Source organism: Dermochelys coriacea, chromosome 14 (assembly GCF_009764565.3).
Source record: "Dermochelys coriacea isolate rDerCor1 chromosome 14, rDerCor1.pri.v4, whole genome shotgun sequence".
Classification (NCBI taxonomy): domain Eukaryota; kingdom Metazoa; phylum Chordata; order Testudines; family Dermochelyidae; genus Dermochelys; species Dermochelys coriacea.
Window position 1 is genome coordinate 3576659 of NC_050081.1, and position 23347 is coordinate 3600005.

Below are 23347 nucleotides of genomic sequence, written 5' to 3' on the forward strand. Positions count from 1 at the left end.
TCTGTGAGGGGAGGGCTCCTGCCTCATACTGGGAATGAGGGGCGATCAACAGGTTATCTCAAGTGCTTATATACAAATGCACAAAGCCTTGGAAACAAGCAGGGAGAACTGGAGGTCCTGGTGATGTCAAGGAATTATGACGTGATTGGAATAACAGAGACTTGGTGGGATAACTCACATGACTGGAGTACAGTCATGGATGGTTATAAACTGTTCAGGAAGGACAGGCAGGGCAGAAAAGGTGGGGGAGTAGCACTGTATGTAAGGGAGCAGTATGACTGCTCAGAGCTCCGGTACGAAACTGTGGAAAAACCTGAGTGTCTCTGGATTAAGTTTAGAAGTGTGTGCAACAAGAGTGATGTCATGGTGGGAGTCTGCTATAGACCACCGGACCAGGGGGATGAGGTGGATGAGGCTTTCTTCCGGCAACTCACGGAAGCTACTAGATCGCATGCCCTGATTCTCATGGGTGACTTTAATTTTCCTGATATCTGCTGGGAGAGCAATACAGCGGTGCATAGACAATCCAGGAAGTTTTTGGAAAGCGTAGGGGACAATTTCCTGGTGCAAGTGCTAGGGGAGCCAACTAGGGGGAGCGCTTTTCTTGACCTGCTGCTCACAAACCGGGTAGAATTAGTGGGGGAAGCAAAAGTGGATGGGAATATGGGAGGCAGTGACCATGAGTTGGTTGAGTTCAGGATCCTGACGCAGGGAAGAAAGGTAAGCAGCAGGATACGGACCCTGGACTTCAGGAAAGCAGACTTTGACTCCCTCAGGGAACAGATGGCCAGGATCCCCTGGGGGACTAACATGAAAGGGAAGGGAGTCCAGGAGAGCTGGCTGTATTTCAAGGAATCCCTGTTGAGGTTACAGGGACAAACCATCCCGATGAGTCGAAAGAATAGTAAATATGGCAGGCGACCAGCTTGGCTTAATGGTGAAATCCTAGCGGATCTTAAACATAAAAAAGAAGCTTACAAGAAGTGGAAGGTTGGACATATGACCAGGGAAGAGTATAAAAATATTGCTCGGGCATGTAGGAAAGATATCAGGAGGGCCAAATCGCACCTGGAGCTGCAGCTAGCAAGAGATGTCAAGAGTAACAAGAAGGGTTTCTTCAGGTATGTTGGCAACAAGAAGAAAGCCAAGGAAAGTGTGGGCCCCTTACTGAATGAGGGAGGCAAGCTAGTGACAGAGGATGTGGAAAAAGCTAATGTACTCAATGCTTTTTTTGCCTCTGTTTTCACTAACAAGGTCAGCTCCCAGACTGCTGTGCTGGGCATCACAAAATGGGGAAGAGATGGCCAGCCCTCTGTAGAGATAGAGGTGGTTAGGGACTATTTAGAAAAGCTGGACGTGCACAAGTCCATGGGGCCAGACGAATTGCATCCGAGAGTGCTGAGGGAATTGGCGGCTGTGATTGCAGAGCCCTTGGCCATTATCTTTGAAAACTCGTGGCGAACGGGGGAAGTCCCGGATGACTGGAAAAAGGCTAATGTAGTGCCCATCTTTAAAAAAGGGAAGAAGGAGGATCCTGGGAACTACAGGCCGGTCAGCCTCACCTCAGTCCCTGGAAAAATCATGGAGCAGGTCCTCAAAGAATCAATCCTGAAGCACTTAGAGGAGAGGAAAGTGATCAGGAACAGTCAGCATGGATTCACCAAGGGAAGGTCATGCCTGACTAATCTAATCGCCTTTTATGATGAGATTACTGGTTCTGTGGATGAAGGGAAAGCAGTGGATGTATTGTTTCTTGACTTTAGCAAAGCTTTTGACACGGTCTCCCACAGCATTCTTGTCAGCAAGTTAAGGAAGTATGGGCTGGATGAATGCACTATAAGGTGGGTAGAAAGCTGGCTAGATTGTCGGGCTCAACGGGTAGTGATCAATGGCTCCATGTCTAGTTGGCAGCCGGTGTCAAGTGGAGTGCCCCAGGGGTCGGTCCTGGGGCCCGTTTTGTTCAATATCTTCATAAATGATCTGGAGGATGGTGTGGATTGCACTCTCAGCAAATTTGCGGATGATACTAAACTGGGAGGAGTGGTAGATACGCTGGAGGGGAGGGATAGGATACAGAAGGACCTAGACAAATTGGAAGATTGGGCCAAAAGAAATCTAATGAGGTTCAGTAAGGATAAGTGCAGGGTCCTGCACTTAGGATGGAAGAATCCAATGCACCGCTACAGACTAGGGACCGAATGGCTCGGCAGCAGTTCTGCGGAAAAGGACCTAGGGGTGACAGTGGACGAGAAGCTGGATATGAGTCAGCAGTGTGCCCTTGTTGCCAAGAAGGCCAATGGCATTTTGGGATGTATAAGTAGGGGCATAGCGAGCAGATCGAGGGACGTGATCGTTCCCCTCTATTCGACACTGGTGAGGCCTCATCTGGAGTACTGTGTCCAGTTTTGGGCCCCACACTACAAGAAGGATGTGGATAAATTGGAAAGAGTACAGCGAAGGGCAACAAAAATGATTAGGGGTCTAGAGCACATGACTTATGAGGAGAGGCTGAGGGAGCTGGGATTGTTTAGTCTGCAGAAGAGAAGAATGAGGGGGGATTTGATAGCTGCTTTCAACTACCTGAAAGGGGGTTTCAAAGAGGATGGCTCTAGACTGTTCTCAATGGTAGCAGATGACAGAACGAGGAGTAATGGTCTCAAGTTGCAATGGGGGAGGTTTAGATTGGATATTAGGAAAAACTTTTTCACTAAGAGGGTGGTGAAACACTGGAATGCGTTACCTAGGGAGGTGGTAGAATCTCCTTCCTTAGAGGTTTTTAAGGTCAGGCTTGACAAAGCCCTGGCTGGGATGATTTAACTGGGACTTGGTCCTGCTTTGAGCAGGGGGTTGGACTAGATGACCTTCTGGGGTCCCTTCCAACCCTGATATTCTATGATTCTATGATTCCATCTGTAGATTTCAAAGCACAGCAACAAATTAAATCTCAGACACAGACGGAAGGAAACCGCCTTTGGGAACTGCTTTGCAGGGGGAGTTTGGGGTAGGTCACAGGCTGTTCCAAGCCAGAAGCATCCACTCTCACTGAGCCCTGGAGCTGGGAAGAGCAGAGAACACAAAGGGCCCATTCTAAGTCCTGTTTTCACCATCCCATGATCACCTTTGAACTGGCACTTGCCACATCCTGAAGTCACAGTTGAAAAGAACACCAGGGACAGCTACGAATTTTCTGAGGCTTCCTGCAGGGGTAGGAGCGATTCAGCTGGGCTGGGAAACACAACAATTCAGCTGCACATATAGTGCCACCACTCCAGGCCTCAGCAAAGTTCCTGGACCCGCCTACGGCCTCCACTCATTTCCAGTTCTGTGTGCCTTTTAAAAGGAAACTGTCAGAATCAAAGACAGGCTCCCCCAAACTCGGCATCCGGTGTGCAGACGACACCGGCTCTGGAACAAAAGCTGAAAAAAAAGTCGGACAATTGGAGGCTGTAGTACGCATCCCAAAGTGCAACCCGGACCGTGAATGCACGTGGAGGGGGGCTCTGATAGGTGAATGCGGGAGGCCTGGCTCTGCTGAATATGGTTAAAAACATGTCTCCACCCAGCTTGCATCCCACGTGAATAAGAACGGTCATATATATATTAAGCCAGGGAAATGCCCAAACAAGAAACTTTATTACCATTGGATTTAAAAAGGTTGCTGGACCAGAGCCCACCTCTGCAAGCTGTGAGAGGCTAGGAAGTAAGCAGTTAAGTCATTCAGCATCTTACCTACACTCATTTGATCACCTTTTCCTAAAGATTACAGAACACACATCTAGCAGCTGCTATTTGCAATCTTACCCCATCCCTCACTTGCTGTCCCCCCCACCCCCCGATTCCACACTTGAAACACATTAATACCAATCCACAGAGGATGGAGTTCAAGGGTGTCCACTGGTTGTTCAGGGAGATAGTAGATATCGGAAAGGATTGATGAGTGGAGTAGGTGGGGTGCTAGAGGACTTGCATACTTGTTACAGCTTGCACTGGAAGGGGGCAAATCTGCAGCGCAGCTACCTTGGCTCAAAGTGGTTTTGCTTCTAAAACCAGACTGCAGAAATCTTGAGACTCCATTGCCAGAAACCATCCCATCATGGGTGCCAGGAAATTAACCCGCCGACCCCATAAGTCTTCTTCACCCCCAGCCTCTGAGAGTCACATGGGACACAGTTGCTTCACTCCACTTTTATTGCTTCCTACACCCATGCTTAACAGTGTGTGTCAATTTGAAGACTCTGCAGCAGGATGTCATAATCTCCAGGCTGATGTAATGAATTCGCTGTAATAACAGCGTTCTTCAGACACTGGCCTGCTTTCTGAGGAATGGCAGTTGCTTGACTAGCCAGATGGCCCTTACCCCTGCTTACCCCCACTTGCTCCTACACACCTTCTAATCAATTGTTTTAATAAACACCACAACATCTCGCTCATGCTGGGATATTATAAACGTAAATTACAGCAGCATAGAAGATATTCTATATATCATATCTGTGGTTCTGATGAATGCATCTAGTTTCTCATGTGGTTTATGTTGTCACCACACATCCTTGATAAAATACTGTCCTTTGTCAGGGTTTATTCTTTATAGCTCTCTTTTTTTTCTCCCCGTCCTAGTTCCTGATTTAGAGCCAATTTACCGTGTCTGCGATTAGAAGTATGACTGCACATGAAAAAAAAAATCACAATTCTGTGATTTTAGGGTTATGATTTTTCACCAAAAATTGTAACATTAATTTTAAGATCCCATCCCGTTCTGTTGCAAAAGCAATGTTCACAACATAAGGCCAGTTCCCAGGAAGCACAGATCATGCGTGATTAAGGACAATTTAAGCTCTGTCCACAGTAAAAGGCAGGCAATTTTAATGAGATACTTGAACAGAAACACTCACGCAAGCCCATTCAGAGTTCAAATACAGCAGAAAAATGCTGTCAAGAAATGAGACACCAACTGTGCGACTTCTCCTGAGACGATTTAAGTGATCTACCAGGGAGCACAGACTAACCAGCTGCTCTTTGGAGCTTTTATGCTGTTTTAATGAGAACATGCCAGGCAGCTGGGGACCATAGAATGGGAAGGACAAAAATGAATCGTGGGATGCAGACACGTTAAAATCAAGCTATATATAAATAAAATAAATGAGGAAGATTGTCACTGGTTCTTTTTCCTCCTGTAATTTTCTACTAGCCCATGCTGATTCTCCATTTCACAGCAGCAGAACGGTCAATTTCTCCTAGGGACAAAATTATATATTCACTCATCTGGCAAGTGGTCTTTCTGAGCTCTCTCTCAGCTCCCTTCTCAAGATGCATGTAAAATTTGCAAGAGACAAGGTTGGTGAGGTATTTTCTTGTATTGGATAACCTTCTGTTGGTGAAAAAGACAAGCTTTCTTGCCTTTCTGGGGCACTTGATAGCTTGTCTTTTGCATCAGTGGCAGCTGGTCCAATAAAAGATATTACCTCACCCACCTTCTTTCTTTCATCTCTTGGGACTAACAAGGCTACAACACTGCAAATGTTTTAATTTGTACTTATTGTATGGTGCCACCTAGTGGCACCTGGTACTACATAGGAGTTGCCCAACAATATTAGTCAGAAATGATCAATTCTTTGAAGATCCCTGAATCCTGGCAGCAGCACAGAACAGCTGGCACGAAGAAGAGTCCTTTGGAAGCCTTCTTGATGAAATGCAGCATGTGGGGAAGAGAAGAGGAACTTAACCTAAAGCACTGACCTGAATCTCACATGGTGTGAGGTTGAGGCATCTCAGCTTAATCCACCCAGAAATTTCCACAAATCCAGCACACTGACAACAGGTAGATCCACTCTGCCTGCTGCAGAGAACTCTTTATCCTGGGCAGTTAAGTTATTCAGCTCAACCCATCTCACCAACCCACATTTGGCTAGCGAGACTTCAGAACTGGGGAGAAGCTATGAGGCACCCACGTGTGTGCCCTTCTCCGTGAGACGCGGGACACTTAGCCCAGAGCTGGTATCAGTGCTGACGGAATCTACTGCCAGTTAAAGGCTCTGCTAGCACTTTAACCATCACTCATCTACCCCTTTGCTCTGCTAGACTAAGCTTAGTAAAATCAAGCCACTCTGAAAAGCATTAGCACTGAAAGGTCGCAAAACCAGGGCTTCCAAGCTGGTTGTGGAGAGACTGCTAGTCATATGGTGCTGGCACCTCCAAGTTCTCTAGCTAAGCCAAGCCGGGGTGGGCAAACTTTTTGGCCTGAGGGACACACTAGGGTGCAAAACTGTATGGAGGGCTAGGTAAGGAAGGCTGTGCCTCCCCAAACAGCCTGGCCCCCGCCCAGCTCAGAACCCATCCAACCCATTTCCAGGACCCCACCCTTAACCGCCCCCCAGGACTCCACCCCCATCTACCTCCCCCCACTCCACATCCTGAGTGTGTCCCCCCCCACGAACCTCTGCCCTATCCAACCGCTCCCTCTCGGGTGTGCAGGGATGCTATGCGATTGCAAACCTGCATATGAACCCATAGACACTTGCTAATCTGGGTTCAGTTTGTACTACAGAAAACCACAAACCCCAGCACTGAACTGTCAGAAAGTTCAGCGCACAGAGCCCTGGGTGTGTAAACTTCTTAGAACAAAGGTTACAAGACTAAACAAACATTGGAAGCAACACCCCTATGCGTAATGGCTCTTAAGAACTCAAGGCTTAGGGCCAACGACCAGCACCATTGCCTTCTCAGCATGGGGATGGAAAGCTTGGCGACTAAAGGGGTTCTATCCCTCTAAAATCAAGTTTGCCATCTTCTTTCCTCAGTTTGAGGTAATGATTGGTGCAGCAGCGCCAGCCAGACCCTGTGGGAGGTGGGAGTGGCCGCAGTGCCCGTTTCCCAGTTCGTTCGAAGGCATCCAAGCATTTTGCAGGTCAGGGTGGGAATGCAGCCTTTTTTGCTTAACTGAACACTAGACAGGAGAACCCGAACTAACGGGGCCAACTGCAGTCCCAGCCCACGGGAAGGAAATCATGGCATTAGAGCCAGCGGACCTGTGGGATGCAAGCCACGAGCGCTTTCCCTGCATGTTAGCACAAGCGTGGACACACTGCAGTCTGAAGAGCTAGGCCTGGCCTACCCTCAGTTTTTTCAGTGCATACATGTCAGTTAGGAGCATGGGGGGAACCCCCACCAACTGACAGCTCTGCTAGGACAAGCCCCGGTGCAGGAGCAGTTATACTGGCTCAAGTTCTGTAGCTGGTATAGGTGGGTCTCTACTAGAAGGGCGTGACAGGATAGCTGCTGCCAACTTTCTACTAGAGGCAAGGTTTGAGATTGATGTCAAGCAGCAATTTCCCACGCAGGTGTTAGCGCCTCCATTGCTATTCACTTCTAGAAGCGCCGGCTGCACAGGGCTAAAGAGACCCAGCACATTTGGATGCTGTTGATAAATGAAAAGCAGACCATATGGCAGCTGATGATAACTTCATTTGAATAGACTGAGAGGCCGACCCAGCAAGTGACCCATGTATCTTTGGCCAGCAAGCCCTGGGCTACCACCTCTTTCAGTGGAGTACGGTGGTACAGGTGTGGCTCCTGCAGCTATTCCAAACTGCCAGCTGGGGTAGCACGAGGACTCTGGCCATGCTCAGCTGGTACAGAGCCTGCTCATTCGATGACATTCCTTCTGGAGCAGTTACATAAGCAGCAGTAGGTTGGTCAAGTCATCCTTCAGAAAAGAGAAGCCAGACATGCAAGAACAGTTCCCTCTTTTATTATCTCACATATGAAAAGCTCTGGGCACCACTGGTTCATTTCAGCTCCTTCACAGCCAAACCTAAAGAGGAGGGAGGGGAAAAAAAAAAAAAAAGTCGAGTAGCTAAAGAGAGACCGGTCATACTCATCATTTCTGCTTTGCCTGGCTGTGAAACCCTATAACAGGTGCACTGCATCCTGGAGACAAGCTGCTGAAATGACTGCGGTCCCCAATGACAGATCAGGAGTGGATTTCTCTGCCTGCCTAGAGCCTCCAGACTTGAGGCCTCACTCCCATAGCTTTCATAGCAAGAGCAATTGCTCAGATGCTGCAACGTTAAGGCCAGATATTCTGTTTCAGAATTAATACTGGGAGAGAGTCCACGATTTTCATACAGTAGGCAGGGCAGCAAACCCCATTGCTGCCCCAATGCAGGGCACTTAGCCCCCACACCTGGAATTCAGCACCAAAAAGCCACTTGAATTGGGCCGACACATCAACAATGGTTTTGCTGATCTCTGCAACTCCATGGGATGGGCAGGGATGGTGTCCTTAGCCTCTCTTTGCCAGAAGCTGGGAATGGGTGATTAGGGAATCATCAAGTGATCCATCCCCTTTCTGCTCATTCTCTCTGGGGCACCTGGTATTGGCCACTGTTGGAAGACAGGATACTGGGCTAGATGGACCTTTGGTCTGACCCAGTATGGCCGTTCTTATGGCAACAACAGAGCCTCTCCTAGTAGCAGACGGCTGTGGCAAGAGGGAATTATCTCCCTCCCCACTATGGGAATGGGATGGTCCCTCCATCATTCCCTTCAGGACAGGACTTGCAGTTCAACACTCTGCCCACGAGTGAATGTGAGGATCACTGCCAGAGCATCAGTGCTTTATAAGAGTCCTTTGGGTGTTATCTGATCTCTGTTGCTGGTGCCTCAACCACCTCTCGGTTTGTTGGTCCATGTTACCCCATATGTATAGTCTCATTCACTCTTTTAATTGAAGACCATTACTTTCTGCAATGACCCCTGTGGTCAGCCTCATAAGTGTCTCCCATATTTTAGCATCTCTCTTGCTGCTCTCTTTAAAAAGCATCATTTTCATTACGCTGACACATGAAACCAGTGACTGTAGGGCTAGACACTTCTCCAATACTGGACTCCGGCAAAGCACAAAGGGAACTACCAGGAATAGGGGATACATAGCCAGAAGCAGCAAGCTCCTAAGACAATGGGACACGCACAGCATTCAAGTGATATTAAGTGAACCAAAATTAGACAGACAGGGCAACCCCAACAGACAGGGCACTTCTAGTAGGTTTTCCCTATGAGGTGATGTTTAAACATAAGGCACCTCTCAAAAAAAAAAAAAAAAAAGGCCATATATTTGGAGTTGAATGCACCCACCCTACACTCACCCATGCAGTATATCATTTGAAGCTTCTTTAATGTATGTGGAGATGAGGTGCGATGTGAGGCTATCAAGTGGGGCCATAACCCTGTAGGCACAGTAAAACAGTGGTATCCAAAATGAGGACGTATGGCCATTTCCTTTGCTGTTCCAGAAACGCTGCAATGACCGAGTATAGGTTTTACTGTTTAAGTTACACACCGTAATGTGGTGTTTCCCGGATAAAGATGGTCATGGGTTTTGCAAGGGCAATTTTCCACCCTACAAATAATGCTGTTTGGCATGTGACAAAAAATGGCAACTATCAACATTTTGCCATGTATTACCATGAATTGGTTTCATATCGCATACTCTCAATTGTCCAAGTAACTCGCAAGTGACTGTAATAGTCTGATATTTTCACTTAGAATTTGCTGACCAGATCAGCCTTACATTGAAGGTTGTGCAGCAGTAGCAGTTGACTGCATATGTCCATAGTTTGTCTCGCAGAGTGGAGAGATACAATGTACATGAATTCTTAACATAATGCTTCTCCATTTGTAAGCTTTTGCACATACAACATAGCGTCTAATCTGTAATGCCTATGCATGTAGTCCTAGCCTTTGAAATAATCGAGAACAGTGGTTCTCAACCCAATTAGCATATAGTTGCAACCCAGATGCGTGCTACAGGCTGGTGGGCCCCACGGGGTCTGGGTCCGGGCTGCTGCACAGCTGCCCTGCCACCCGGCTCTCCACCCAGGGCTCTGCTCCTGGCCCCACTCTGTGGAGGGGGTCCCTGGGCAGGAAGTGCTGGGGATGGGGGGGGGGGGGGTGAGGAGGAGAGAGAGAAGAGACACTGTGGTTCTCAACCTGAGGCCCAGGAAATACATTGTCAGCTGCATATGCAGCCCACAATGTTAAATAGGTTGAGAATCACTGGTCTAGAAACTAGATTTTTAATTCAGTGACACTTATGCACACGTCAGCATTAGTGTTAAAGATAACATTCAAATTATGAATACGCAAAAGTTATGAGAGAAAAATGGCCTAAGAACTAGTAATTAAGTCCACAAACAAGTCCTTGCCCCTGCACTGAAGAAGGATAAAGATCATGCAACAGCTCTTACTAACCACTGTCAATAACAATGACAAACCCACATAACCCTGAATCACATCCAGACATGCTTATCATATCTACTGGTACATTGGATGTTGCATCAGTCAAGAGTCTACTGAAAACAAAAGGAGAGAGATTTGAGAGCAGTGCATTTGATTTCTGATGGGATCTTTACCTTCTTTAGTTCAGCCAAAAAAAAAAATCAGAAATTTAGTCTAGCAAGGGAGGGACAATCATTGCAGCTGTCAGTCCACAAATTTCTTTCCACAGAGCCCTGTCCTTAGCAAATGCAGGGATGATGTTTCAATGGCAGCTGTTCTTAGTTGCCCAATAGAATCCGTGCCTATGTCCCTCTTCCACACTGATGGAACAATGAGAACTGACAAAGTTGAATTAGGGCATCAAGCTGAAAGAATCCATGAGTTAAGAGCATGCAACAAAGAAACCACAGTGTACATCAGAGATGCTGTGGCTGTCACACAAGTCATGGCTACAGAAAATTACATACAATCAGTGAATTGGCTGCTAAGTACTTGAGGCAGGTGCTAAAAGGATTTGACAAAACTAATCCTATAATCAAAGGTTTCAGAGTAGCAGCCGTGTTAGTCTGTATTCGCAAAAAGAAAAGGAGTACTTGTGGCACCTTAGAGACTAACAAATTCAAAGTTTTTGACAGATGTGACAACAGTAACTCTGTGAAAACTGCAGAAAGACAGTGCCAGACAGGACGCAAGGTTGGATGCAAGAGTTACCAGAGAACGAGTGGACACCCTGCGCCTCCATGGAAAAAGTTTAGAAACATGACAGGCAACAAGCAGGCACCTGGTAAAATTCCTTTGTGAATATGCAGCTGAGAGTGCAGGAGCACACCCGCTCCCTCTTGCTGGAAGCTTTTCCAATGGTGAAGCAGTGAAGTCCATCACCTACAGAGGGCTAAAGAAGCCTAAGGCTTGTACAGTATTCACAAGGAAGCTTCTGCATTATGTACGTTCCAATATGACGTGTGTGTCTCTGTGTCCAAGGAGGTCCCCTGATTCAGATATTTTGGTCTTTGCTGTTTGTGAATTTCCAAAAATGGAACACAGAGATAACATGTGGATTGAAACAGTCACTGTTACCAGCATAACTGACTAGCATTACCTCATACCTGTGCATGCAATGTTTCACACACTCACTCCTGACTTCTGCAGTACACACATTAACAGGATGCGACCCTGAGTCATCCATATTTTGTATGGGGGGGGGGGGGGGGAGAGAATCTGTTTAACGTTGTCAAAGCAAACGGAGCTTACTGCTTCAGAGACCGTGCCAAACTGGGAGAGAGATGGACAAGGTGCAATTTCTACAGCAAAGAAGTTAGTAGCAGTGCATGACCAGAGCAAGAAAGAAATGGAGACCCATAAAGACCTCAGTTGCTTGTGACTCAAACTAGCCATCAAAAAGGAAGTGTCACTGGCCAAACTCCACCATGTCAGTAGTTTTGAAGACCACATCAAAACACGCTCTTGGCAAACAAAGATTGGGATGCCTCTGCACAGATATTGGACCACCACTGCAACATGGATGGAAAAAATGTGGATGAACTATTTCCTGTATTCTTCAAGGCCCCAATGACATCTGATCTTCAACAAGACCTTATTTGTGCCTAAACCAGTAACAGTTGCCAGACAATCAACTCTGTTGCAGTCAGGACAATTTTCCCTGCATGCAACTGTGTATGTGCCACAATTTTCCCTGCACACACTGTTGTAACCTACACACTCTTGACAGAGATCACGATGATGAATGAGATAATGATGTTGACTAGAAATGTCACCAGTGCTATTACATTTCAATATTACCTGTACCAAATTTTACCCTTTAGATCGTTGTTGTAACACTTTGAAGTATTTGCATTTGTTTCTGTTAGTTTAATGATTATTTCAAGACAAATTTGAGTTTCTTTGTGACCTCAAAACTGTCATTTAAACATATTGATGGTGTCATCATTTATCCATTTCTATGGTAATGGCAGCACTTGACAGCTCCACATGCTCCTCATTTTAAAGGAGACATAATAAGCTCTCAAATGACGTATGGGATGTGTGTAGGTGCGTACAGCAGAGGCAGGCAAACTTTTTCGCCTGAGGGCCACATTAGGTTTCCAAAATTGTATGGAGGGCAGGTTAGGGGAGGCTGTGTCTCCCAAAACAGCCAGGTATGGCCCAGCCCCCGCCTCCTATCTGACCCCCCCCTGCTTCTTGCCCCCGACGCCTCCCCCCGGGACTCCTGCCCCATCCAACCCCCCCGTTCCCTGTCCCTGACTCCCCCCCAGGACTCTTGCCCCATCCACCACCCTCTGCTCCCCGACCACCCCCTGCTCCCCGACTGCCCTGTCACCCCATCCAACCCCCGCCCCGCTCATTCCTGACCGCCCCCAGCCCCATCTAACCCCCCTGTTCCCAGCCCTTTGACTGCCCCGACCCCTATCCACACCCCGAAACTCCCCTGCTCTCTATCCAACCCCTCCTGCCCCCTGCCTGGAACACCAGTGGCTGGCAGTGCTACAGCCGTGCTACCCAGAGCACTTGGTCAGGCTGCAGCTCTGCAACTGCGCTGCCGACTGCCCAGAGCGTTGCACCGGTGGCACGGTGAGGCTGCGGGAGAGGGGAAACATCAGGGGAGGGGCCGGGGACTAGCCTCCCAGGCCAGGAGCTCAGGGGCCGGGCAGGAGAGTCCCATGGGCCAGATGTGGCCCACGGGCCTAGTTTGCCCACCTCTTGGGTAGAGAGTACAGTAAGTTGACCAAATCAGTGCGTTTGCTGCTCCCCTATTTCATATACTGTAGAATACTGCGAATACCCACAGCTTACAGATCCGATCAAGCTGAGGGAATGAACTGTGAGCCAGAACGAGGTCTGTGCTCCATAATGTAGCGCTAGCCTTCATGAAACGTGTGTGTATTCTTTGGTAGCTCTTGTATGCGCAGAAAGAGCCATTTCACACATCCCCTCCTCAGTCTAGCAGTGCGAGGCTCTCAAAAGTAGAGTAAACAAAGGGGGTCCCAAAGCCCCCCTTTCCTGTTCCACTTCACGGCACAATGAAAGAGGGGTGCCAGCTCTCCAGTAACTCTAGATAACACAAGAGGCTGGTTATAAGTACTTTGAGATCTGAAAGAGTGCTATATAAAATCCAGGACACCCTCCCCCACAGTCAGTTACCTGGTGGCAGGGACTGCTTCAATTTCTCAGCCTTTTCCTTGTCTGTGATGACCAGAGTGTAGAGATATCGGCTGCAACGCACTTTAAATTTCACATTGTCTTTATTCTTCTTGATCTTGACAGCTGCAATAGAAAGAAGCTGGAGTTAGCACAGCATCATTAGTGCCTTGCACACAAAATAACTTTTGCAAGCCACTCCAGCCAGCCAAGGAAAGTCTCAGGAATCCAGTGAAAAAAGTAGCCCTCCCAGTATAAGGCCTTGCACACCAGTTATTCTGCCTCAAATATTTAAGTGCAGAGCAGAATTCAACACTAACTAACCCCGGCCACCTTACTGCCATCACAAAGGGGCACAGTGAAAATCCAGCTCAAAAACCTCATCAGTTTGTTAGTGTCAGCTGCAGCTGAAGTATTTTCACTGGATTTAACTCACTCCAGCCAGCAGAGAGGCTAGACCACATGAGGATTTCCCTCCAACACAAAAAACCCCCCAAAACTTACTTTAATGAACTGAAATGTATATTGCCACAAATTCCAACAGAGTGAGACAGTTTAAGTGTTATGAGGTTGTATTTACCATTATGGTCTTTTTGCACATAAAGATTTCAAGTTCCACCACCATGTTTTACATACAATTCAAGTTATCCAAGGCTGCAGAAGATGCTTTAAATCCAGTTTTTCATCTGTGTCTTTTACGAGCAATTTAATTACACAGTTCCTTCAAATATATGAAGCTGTGCTTCTTAGCCTCCTTTCTTGAAGCAGAGTATGGAAAAGAAGCTACTGGAGGTTTACAGAACCCAGAACGGGTTGAAATGCTTTTTAAAAATGATACTATTACACCATGCCCTCACCCCTTGCTCACATAATGGGCTTTACAAAGCCCATTTTCAAGTATTTTTCCTCTTTGTTGCATTGCAAGACCCACACAAAGAATGGAACAGTGTAAATGGGGCTCTCAAACTGGGTCGTGACATTACGTGTGGCTTGCGAGCAGTCAGCCCAACCCTGAAACTTGCTTTGCATCCAGCATTTATAATTGTGTTAAATATATATATATAAAAAAATGTTTTTAATTTATAAGAGGGGTTGCACTCAGAGGCTTGCTGTGTGAAAGGGGTCACCAATACAAAGGTTTGAGAACCACAGGGAAACCACACACGAAATACTGTCAAATGCTAAAAGCAAACCGAAGAGACATTTCTCATTTTGCAATTATAGTCATCTTAGGTGCCACCTGAAACAATAGCAGGTACAACAATTACAGGCAGAAGAGTGATTTAACGGTGTCTGTTTCAAAAGAATATGAAAAGCTTTTGATATTAGATCTGTGGCTGAAAGGCTAGACTGAAACTGACAAGACACGTGATCGTACCATAGCTGCAAATAGTTTCCAACATCATTTATTTGCCAAAGCCCAAGTGCAAGGTTATGTGTCCCTGTTCACCACATTCCCATGAAGGGAAGGAGCCACACTCCTTATACTACTTGAGGTGCCCCAATAGCATCAATTCTTGCAGGAGAAACGTAGTCCTGTACTTGGGTCATGACAAAACAAACACAAATGCAGTTTATAAGAAAAAACAAACTAACATTGGTATAACCACACAGTCAGGCTCTCTATTTAACAGGCATTTCAATTAGCCTCTAGGTGCTTTATTTAAGCTCACATACTGCTATATTTATTTAGTGATTGCCAATTCCTGGATTATTTTTGTAGCATTTAACACAAGGTATGAGAAAACTATTGTAATCCCAGAATTTGCTCCACTCCCCATTTTACACCATGTAATCAAGGTCACCATGTTAGATGGTGACCTTGAGAAACCACTACTTTTAGACAGAGCTCTTCAGCGCAGGAAGTGCACCTTTACTTGATACACATACTAATACTACTATAAATTAACCTTAAACCATTGAGTAAGTCACTAACATATTCATTTGTGTTGGGAAGAACAGCCCTCACTCTTGTTACAAGCTGAAGTGTGTGGGTCTAGACCAGAGTCAGGTTTGTGTCCCCTGCTAGGCACAGGATTTACCCATTAGTAGCAGACATGACAAGATTTTGTCAGTTATTTTTAGTAAAAGTCACAGACAGGTTGTGGGTAATAAACAAAAATTCACAGAAGCCCATGACCTGCCCCTGACTTTTACTAAAAATACTTGGGGGGGTGGGGGTGAGAGAGAGCATGCCCACCACTGTTCCTGAGGTTGGGGCTGACCCTTGCTGAAGCCCAAGGGGACCGGACACCTGCCAGCTGCTCCAGCATCCCAGGGGGCTGACATCTGCTCCAGCTGTGCCCCAGTAGTAGTTCCAGAGGCACTGGAAAGTCACAGAATCCAGGACAGAATAGTAGCCTTAATGATGGTGAACAGGATCTACACTGAGCAATCATTCATGGTCAGTCCTGTGGCAACTAGTTTAGACTCTATACAGTTGCCCTTGGACACGAAGTTGTAGCATGTGGGCAAGCCCCTGACAAATTGTCTAACGTGTAGTCATAGGCTCCAGGAATTTAAGTCCCAACATTCCTCTCTGACAACCAGGTGGCCATAGCTAGACATATAAGTAAGCAGACATGCTGTGGGGCCCGCACACTGCGTCTGCACTAGGGTAAAAAGATTCCCTCCCTTCAACTTCTACAGAGGAAAGCCCTCTTTTGCGCTTCAACAGGAGATAATTTTTTTTTTTTATAAAAGACAGACAGAAGCCAAGCAGACCACATGCAGGGCTTCAACCAAGCACCTGGGCAACCAGTACTACTCACATTTGGCATCCTTTCTCCTGGCTGTAAGCAAGAAGTCTTTGATCTCTTCGATTTTGCGAGGCTGGAAACAAATAATTTTTTTGTAAATTATTATTATGAAGACTCCCTATCTTGAGGGCCACTCGGCTTGGAGAGCAGTGGGAGAGATGCGTCCCCGAGCCAGCCAGCTGCCCAACAGGGGGCTCACACCAGGGAAATATTCTGCCAGCCCCCTCTCACCATCCTCCTGGGCATTGGGGGAGCAGGGCGTGAGCCCAGGTCCCCGGAGCAGATAGGGACAGACCCCCCCCCCAGGGCCCGGCCCGCCCTCGCCACGCCGCAGGGCCCCCCAGGGCCCGGCCCGCCGTCCCTTCCCACCCGTGACCCACGCGCCCATCACCCCCACGTGCTGGCTCACCATGGCGACGGGCCGGGCTCCGAGGACCTGCGGGAGAGAAAATCCAAGATGGCGTCAGCGCGGGGGGGGGGGGGAGCTGAGAACCCCCAAGCTCGCCCCTCCTCGCCCCCACCCCGCCCACGGGTCCGCCCGCCTGGCCCTACACCCGCTCCCCCATGTCCCCCATCCCCTCCTCGGACCCCCCCCCCCCGGCCCCGCCGAGGATGCCGGCGGATCCAGCCCCGCACCCCCCGGACACTCACTCAGGCAGCCACAGACGCGGTGATGAAAAGGAACAAATACTTCCGCATCCGGGCACTTAAACCAGACCCAGGCGGCTACTGGTGCCGAGAGCAGACAAAAGACGCCGGGGGGCGCGCACAGCAACAGAAGGGAGGAGGGGTGGCTAGTCGGAGACGTGCTGGTTTATTTGGGACCCTAGGTTTAGACAGGTTTCAGAGGAGCAGCCGTGTTAGTCTGTATTCGCAAAAAGAAAAGGAGTACTTGTGGCACCTTAGAGACTAACACATTTATTAGAGCATAAGCTTTCCGATGCATCCGATGAAGTGAGCTGTAGCTCACGAAAGCTTATGCTCTAATAAATTTGTTAGTCTCTAAGGTGCCACAAGTACTCCTTTTCTTTTTAGGTTTAGACAGGGGTTACAGTGTGTGGTTGTGAGGGGGGTATTGGTGGCGTGTCTGCTATTGTCTTCATTGATATGAATAGCTGAGGATAGTGCTATCGATTTTTATTACAATTATACTAATTGTATTAAGATTTTAATTAATGATAATTAATTCACAACTCACGGTTGGGGTGTGTGTTTTCCTTATAATATTTTTCCTTTGCCGGTTAGTCCGGATCTACTAATATTACAATACTCCCAGCTGGGGGTCATTGTAGACGCGACCACATTTTTGTTAGGATAGAGTTGAATGCCATCCATTGCAGTTCCTTGGCTGACTGTTACAATCTCTGGTTTCATAATAAGAAAAGGAGTACTTGTGGCACCTTAGAGACTAACAAATTTATTAGAGCATAAGCTTTCATGAGCTACAGCTCACTTCATCGGATGCATTTGGTGGAAAAAACAGAGGAGAGATTTATATACACACACACAGAGAACATGAAACAATGGGTTTATCATACACACTGTAAGGAGAGTGATCACTTAAGATAAGCCATCACCAACAGCAGGGGGGGAAAGGAGGAAAACCTTTCTTGGTGACAAGCAGGTAGGCTAATTCCAGCAGTTAACAAGAATATCAGAGGAACAGTGGGGGGTGGGGTGGGAGGGAGAAATACCATGGGGAAATAGTTTTACTTTGTGTAATGACTCATCCATTCCCAGTCTCTATTCAAGCCTAAGTTAATTGTATCCAGTTTGCAAATTAATTCCAATTCAGCAGTCTCTCGTTGGAGTCTGTTTTTGAAGCTTTTTTGTTGAAGTATAGCCAGTTTCATAATAGCAGCCGTGTTAGTCTGTATTCTCAAAAAGAAAAGGAGTACTTGTGGCACCTTAGAGACTAACAAATTTATTAGAGCATAAGCTTTCGTGAGCTACAGCTCACTTCATCGGATGCAAAAATCTCTGTTTGCTTAGTGCTATGATCCGGGTCTTCCAGCATGTTACCGGCTGTATAAAGAGCATGGGGATCAATTGTTTTCCATGTCCACTGATGGGAGGAGAAGAAGCAATGGACTTAATCTGCAACAAGGCAGATTTATGTTAGGAAAAATTTTCTAACTCTAAGGGTAGTTAGGCTCTGGAATAGGCTTCCCAAAGGAACTCTTGGAGTCCCCATCATTGGAAGCATTTAAAAACAAGTTGGACAAACACCCGTCAGGGATGGTTTAGGTGTTCTTGGTCCTGCCGCAGCTCAGAGGACTGGACTTGATGTCTTCTCGAAGTCCCTTCCAGCCCTATGTTTCTATGATACAAGAGGAGAGAGTATGCTTTTTTGTGTTAAGGCAACCACAGAAGGAGACTGGGTTCTGTTCTCAGCTTAACTCCAATTTTGCTGTGTGATTTGGGACATGTCAAATCCCCTGTGTTGTGCCTCAGTTTCCCCATCTATAAAATGGGGGTAATGAGACCTACTTTATATGGTGGCTGGGAGGCTCAATTCACTAATCTGAAGTCATCAGGGGGAAGCTTCTAGAGAAGAAGAAAGCAGGGTGTGGTTAGGGCTATCATTATTTATCAGGTTAATTATGGCAGCGCCTGGCAGGCAGCCACCTGAGAATGGGGTGCCATTATGCTAGGCACTGGACAGATAGAATCAGAGACAATCCCTGCCCCCAAAGAGTTTACAATCTGAATAGAGCAAAGGGTCGGGGAAAAGCTTAGAACACAGAAGTGGAGCCTATCTGGGTTTGTACAGTGCCTAGCACAATGGGGGCCTGGTCCATGACTGCCACTCTTAGGTGCTACTGCAATACAGATTATAGGACCGAGCTGGTGGCAAATTAGGTCTGCAATTTTTACGTTGTGCCATTGTCTCCTTTTGGCTTCTAAGGCAGAGAACCACCAGAGTTTTCAAAACAGAAAAATATTTCAGGCCTCCTTTATCCATTAGGATGGGCACAAGCCTAGTTCCCTCCCCCCAACGTGTCCCCCAAGCTGTCCTGTTCAGGGCCCCCTTCAAAGAGCCGCATGTCAGGGCTAGGGATGTAATGGAACAGTTCATCCACGGGAGGGAGCTTTAGCAACGCTTTAGCACCCTTGCACAAAGTCAATGTAAAGAGCAAAGCAGCCTGGTCTCAGGTATTGCATTGGGTGATGACCCTGGGAAAAGTTAGCCCTCCCCAACAGCCACGGTTTTGTGTGGCTTGTTTTGTCCTGAACAGTAATGTTGTTCCTTCTACATGGCATCCTCAATCCTTCGGTTGTTCTACTGCCATCCTACAAGCAGCCGTGGACTGGGGTGTACCAGGCCTTGTAGGGAAACTGGATCATTTGCTAAGGGCAGCAATTCAGTGTTGATTTATTTGTTGGGTTTAGTGCTTTGCTGGGCGTTTAGGGGAATGGGGCGGTAACAAGCCGACAGGGCCAGGGGGCTGTTTGACGCACACAGCAGGTGCCTGGTTGTGAAAGTGACATCCTCCAACAAGGGGATCGTGTCAGGGATTTCTCCTGGGTGTGAGTTTCTCTCTAAGCACCCTTGCCCTGATTCCGCTTGCTGAGATTTAGAAATGCTAGGAGCCCAGGTCCTGGGCAGACGCGTGTCCAGCTGGCTGTGAGGGGAATGGCGATGGACAAGGGGAAGGAACAGACACTTCACTGACAGTGTCCGATGTCTGCGGGGCTGCGTTGTTGAAAAGCTGCTTCTTCACTCCTCTGTGGGACGCATTACTGAGACCAGCCCTCCCAGGATGGGCAGATTCAGTCACTACCAGCAAATGAGTCATGAATAAGTAGGAACTGCAGGGGGGCTTGGAGGGGTATGTATCCAAAATATATGTCCAGAGGCTTCACCCACTGTTCCTTTCCCTTCCGGCTGTACCTGTATTTCTTCTAATGCATCTGGAGAGACCCTGTAACCTGCTCCGTCCAAACCCCCAATCTCCCCTCCCCCTGATCACTATGGGAAGGGGAGGGTGACTTTGCTAATACTTCAGTTCTGCATCAGTTTCCATCCTTTGATCTTAAAGCACTTTACAAAGAAAGGCAGGTCTCATCTCCCCCCAGATTTCAGGTGAGGAAACTGAGGCCCATAGAGCAGGTCGGTGCCGGGAATCGAACCATGTGGGGCTGTGAAACCGCAGCTCTTCAGTCAGACAACTGAACCAGCCTGAAACAAATGAGGGGAGAAGGCTGAAAGTTTGGGCTTTGCTGGCATGATTTCTCCTTTCTGCTCCCAGCCAGCCCTAGGAAGGAGAGAGACAGGCTTGTATTTATCATGAAACACACACAGCTCTGTGTGTGGGGGGGTCATGCTGGAAGTCTGGGCAGAAGGGTCAGGTGACTTAGGACACTGGCGGCATAGTTTCCCCCAGCCCTAGAGCACAAGCTCCCCCTCAAGACAGTGCCAAGACTCCCCGTGAGCTGCACGGGAGCAGGAACAGCCCCTTGGGCTGGGAAACTGGACCATGGTATGACAGAGACAGACCGGAACCAAGACACCAGCAAGGTACCGCTTTGAGGAACTTTGGACCCTGATCAGCATCTAGACGTGAGCTTTGCTCCAGCCCTTCTCTACAGTCTTTGTGAAGCTCTGGAGCCAACTCCTGCCCGCAATCAATCAGTCCAACCTATCAGCTTTAGAGAAGTTTGGATCTCGATCACAACTTTTATCTCCACATCGGTTTTTCTACCATACCCATCACCAGAGCATCTGGGCTTTCCCCCTCTGGGTTCTTCCCTACAAATCCCAGTAAAATATCTACTGCTGGGATAGAAGATAAATTAAATGGACATTTTTACAGATCTAGCAAAATTATGCTGGAGTGAAGGAGAATTCATCTTCACCTTAAGGGACAAATTTTTTCCTATCTATCAAAATGTGCGTGGGAGACATTAGATCTACAGAAAGGGACAGACCCTTTCGACTAAGGGGCAGGGGGCCAGCCTATCTGCTTGTATATATCTTATGTTATGCAGCAGGAGAAAGGAAATCAATAGAGTTGTCAGGGCTTTAATGCATTCAGCATTGCAAACTCTGCGATCACTGGAATCACCAGATGGATGTTTCAAATTTTTTTTTTTTTAAAAAAAAGGGAAGATAAACACCTGCCATGCCAAAGGGGAAGTGGGAACAGGACTAAGTATTGGGGGAAATTAAAGGCCATAAATCATTAGAACCTGCCCAAAGTCCAGGACATGTTATTTATAGGACAGTCCCTTTAAATTAAAAAAAAAATTGCATTAGCACCACAGGGTCACTGGCTGTTGCAGCTCGGGCTTGAGCGTGGTCTGTCCCTGTAAGCATAAAGCCCTGTTTCACAGCACCTGCTCCTAGCTGTAGCATGGCAGGGAAAAACCATAGCCTGGGGGAGCTTTATAAACACTCCTATCCTATTCCCCCCCCCTTAGTCAAGCTCTTTTCTAAGTCTTTTAAATCTCTCCTCGTATGGAAGCTGTTCCATCTCCCTAATCACTTTTGTTGCCCTTCTCTGTACCCTTTCCAATATATCATTTTTGAGATGGGGTGACCAGAACTGCAGGCCGTATTCAAGGTGTGGGTGTACCATAGATATATAGTGGCATAATGATATTTTCTATCCCTTTCTTAATGATTCCCAACATTCTGTTTGCGTTTTTGACTGCCACTCTACATTGAGCAGATGTTTTCAGATAATTATGCACAATGTCTCCAAGATCTTTTTCTTGAGTGGTAACAGCTAATTTAGACCCCCATCATTTTTGTCTGTGTAGTTGAGATTGTTTTCCAATGTGCATTACTTTGCATTTATCAATAGGGCCCTACCAAATTCATGGTCCATTTTGGTCATAGGATTTCTAAAATAGTAAATTTAATGATTTCGGATATTTAAATCTGACATTTCACCATGTTGTAACTGTGGGTCCTGACCCAAAAGGGAGGTTTTTTTTGGGGGGGGGGCGTTTTGCAAGGTTATTGTAGGGGGATTCAGAGTAGCAGCCTTGTTAGTCTGTATCCGCAAAAAGAACAGGAGGACTTGTGGCACCTTAGAGACCAACACATTTATTTGAGCATAAGCTTTCGTGGGCTAAGTTAAGGTGAGCAATTTTTGTCCTTCTCCTGCCGGTAATAGCTCACCTTAACTGATCACTCTCGTTACAGTGTGTATGATAACATTGTTTCTTGTGTGTGTGTGTGTGTGTGTATATATATATATATATATATAATCTTCCTACTGTATTTTCCACTGCATGCATCTGATGAAGTGGGTTTTAGCCCACGAAAGCTTATGCTCAAATACACATGTTAGTTTCTAAGGTGCCACAAGTCCTCCTGTTCTTATTTTTGTAGCAGGATTGTGCTGGTGCACGCAGAACTGGAACCTCAGCCAGCGGCTGCCACTCTGCCACTGGCAGGGCGCTCGCTGCCTTCAGAGCCACCCGCTGCTCTCTGGCCACCCAGCTCTGAAGGCAGCGCAGAAGTCAGGGTGGCAATACTGCAATCCCTCTACAGTAACCTTGTGACCCCCTCACCATGACCCTCTTTTGGGTGAGGACCCCCAGTTTGAGAAACGCTGGTCTCCTCCATGAAATCTGTATAGTAGGGTAAAAGTTCACAAAAGACCAGATTTCATGGGAGAGACCAGATTTCACGGTCCGTGATGCATTTTTCACAGCCATGAATTTGGTAGGGCCCTATTTATTAACACTAAATTTCATCTGCCCTTTTGTTGCCCAGTCACCCAGTTTTGTGAGATCCTTTTGTAACTCTTCACAGTCAGCTTTGGATCTAAGTACCTTGAGTAATTTTGTAACATTTGCAAACTTTGCTATCTCACTGTTTACCCCTTTTTCCAGATCATTTATGAATACAGGAGGTCCCTGGTATACGTCTTCCCCCTTATCTGTTGTTTCGTATATCCATTGCACATCAATAGGGCAACATGTTCTGATTCATATCGGTCCCGAGCCACATATCAGTCGTTTTCAGTACTGTACTGTAAGTTGCAAAGGACAGATATACAGATCGGGACCAACGTGAATTGGAACACGTTGCCCTATTGATGAGCGACAGATATGTATAGCCATGGGTGGCCCGCAGCCCACCCACTTAATATCCAGGTCCATCCCGCAGTCTTGGTTCTGCGTCCCCTCCACCCAGCCGATGT

The 23347-nt window shown here is 47.1% G+C and overlaps 1 protein-coding gene across 1 annotated transcript; it reads right to left on the reverse strand.

The window, feature by feature from the left end:
• Window positions 1-7730: 7730 nt before the first annotated feature.
• RPL38 (ribosomal protein L38) lies at window positions 7731-16907 on the reverse strand. Its single transcript, XM_038371998.2, has 5 exons — window positions 16839-16907; window positions 16597-16623; window positions 16200-16260; window positions 13432-13554; window positions 7731-7807 (listed from the first exon to the last, which is right to left on the reverse strand). The coding sequence occupies exons 2-5, from the start codon at window positions 16597-16599 to the stop codon at window positions 7782-7784; spliced, it is 213 nt and encodes a 70-aa protein (XP_038227926.1). The 5' UTR covers window positions 16600-16623; window positions 16839-16907; the 3' UTR covers window positions 7731-7781.
• Window positions 16908-23347: the final 6440 nt, after the last annotated feature.

Bases quoted from the DNA above. Each gene is read 5' to 3' on its own strand.
- RPL38 (XM_038371998.2), bottom strand. The intron at 13,555-16,199 runs GTGAGTAGTACT...TTTCTATTGCAG, and splicing joins CAGGAGAAAGGATGCCAAAT to CTGTCAAGATCAAGAAGAAT. The intron at 7,808-13,431 runs GTAACTGACTGT...CCTCCTCTTTAG, and splicing joins GAAGCAGTCCCTGCCACCAG to GTTTGGCTGTGAAGGAGCTG.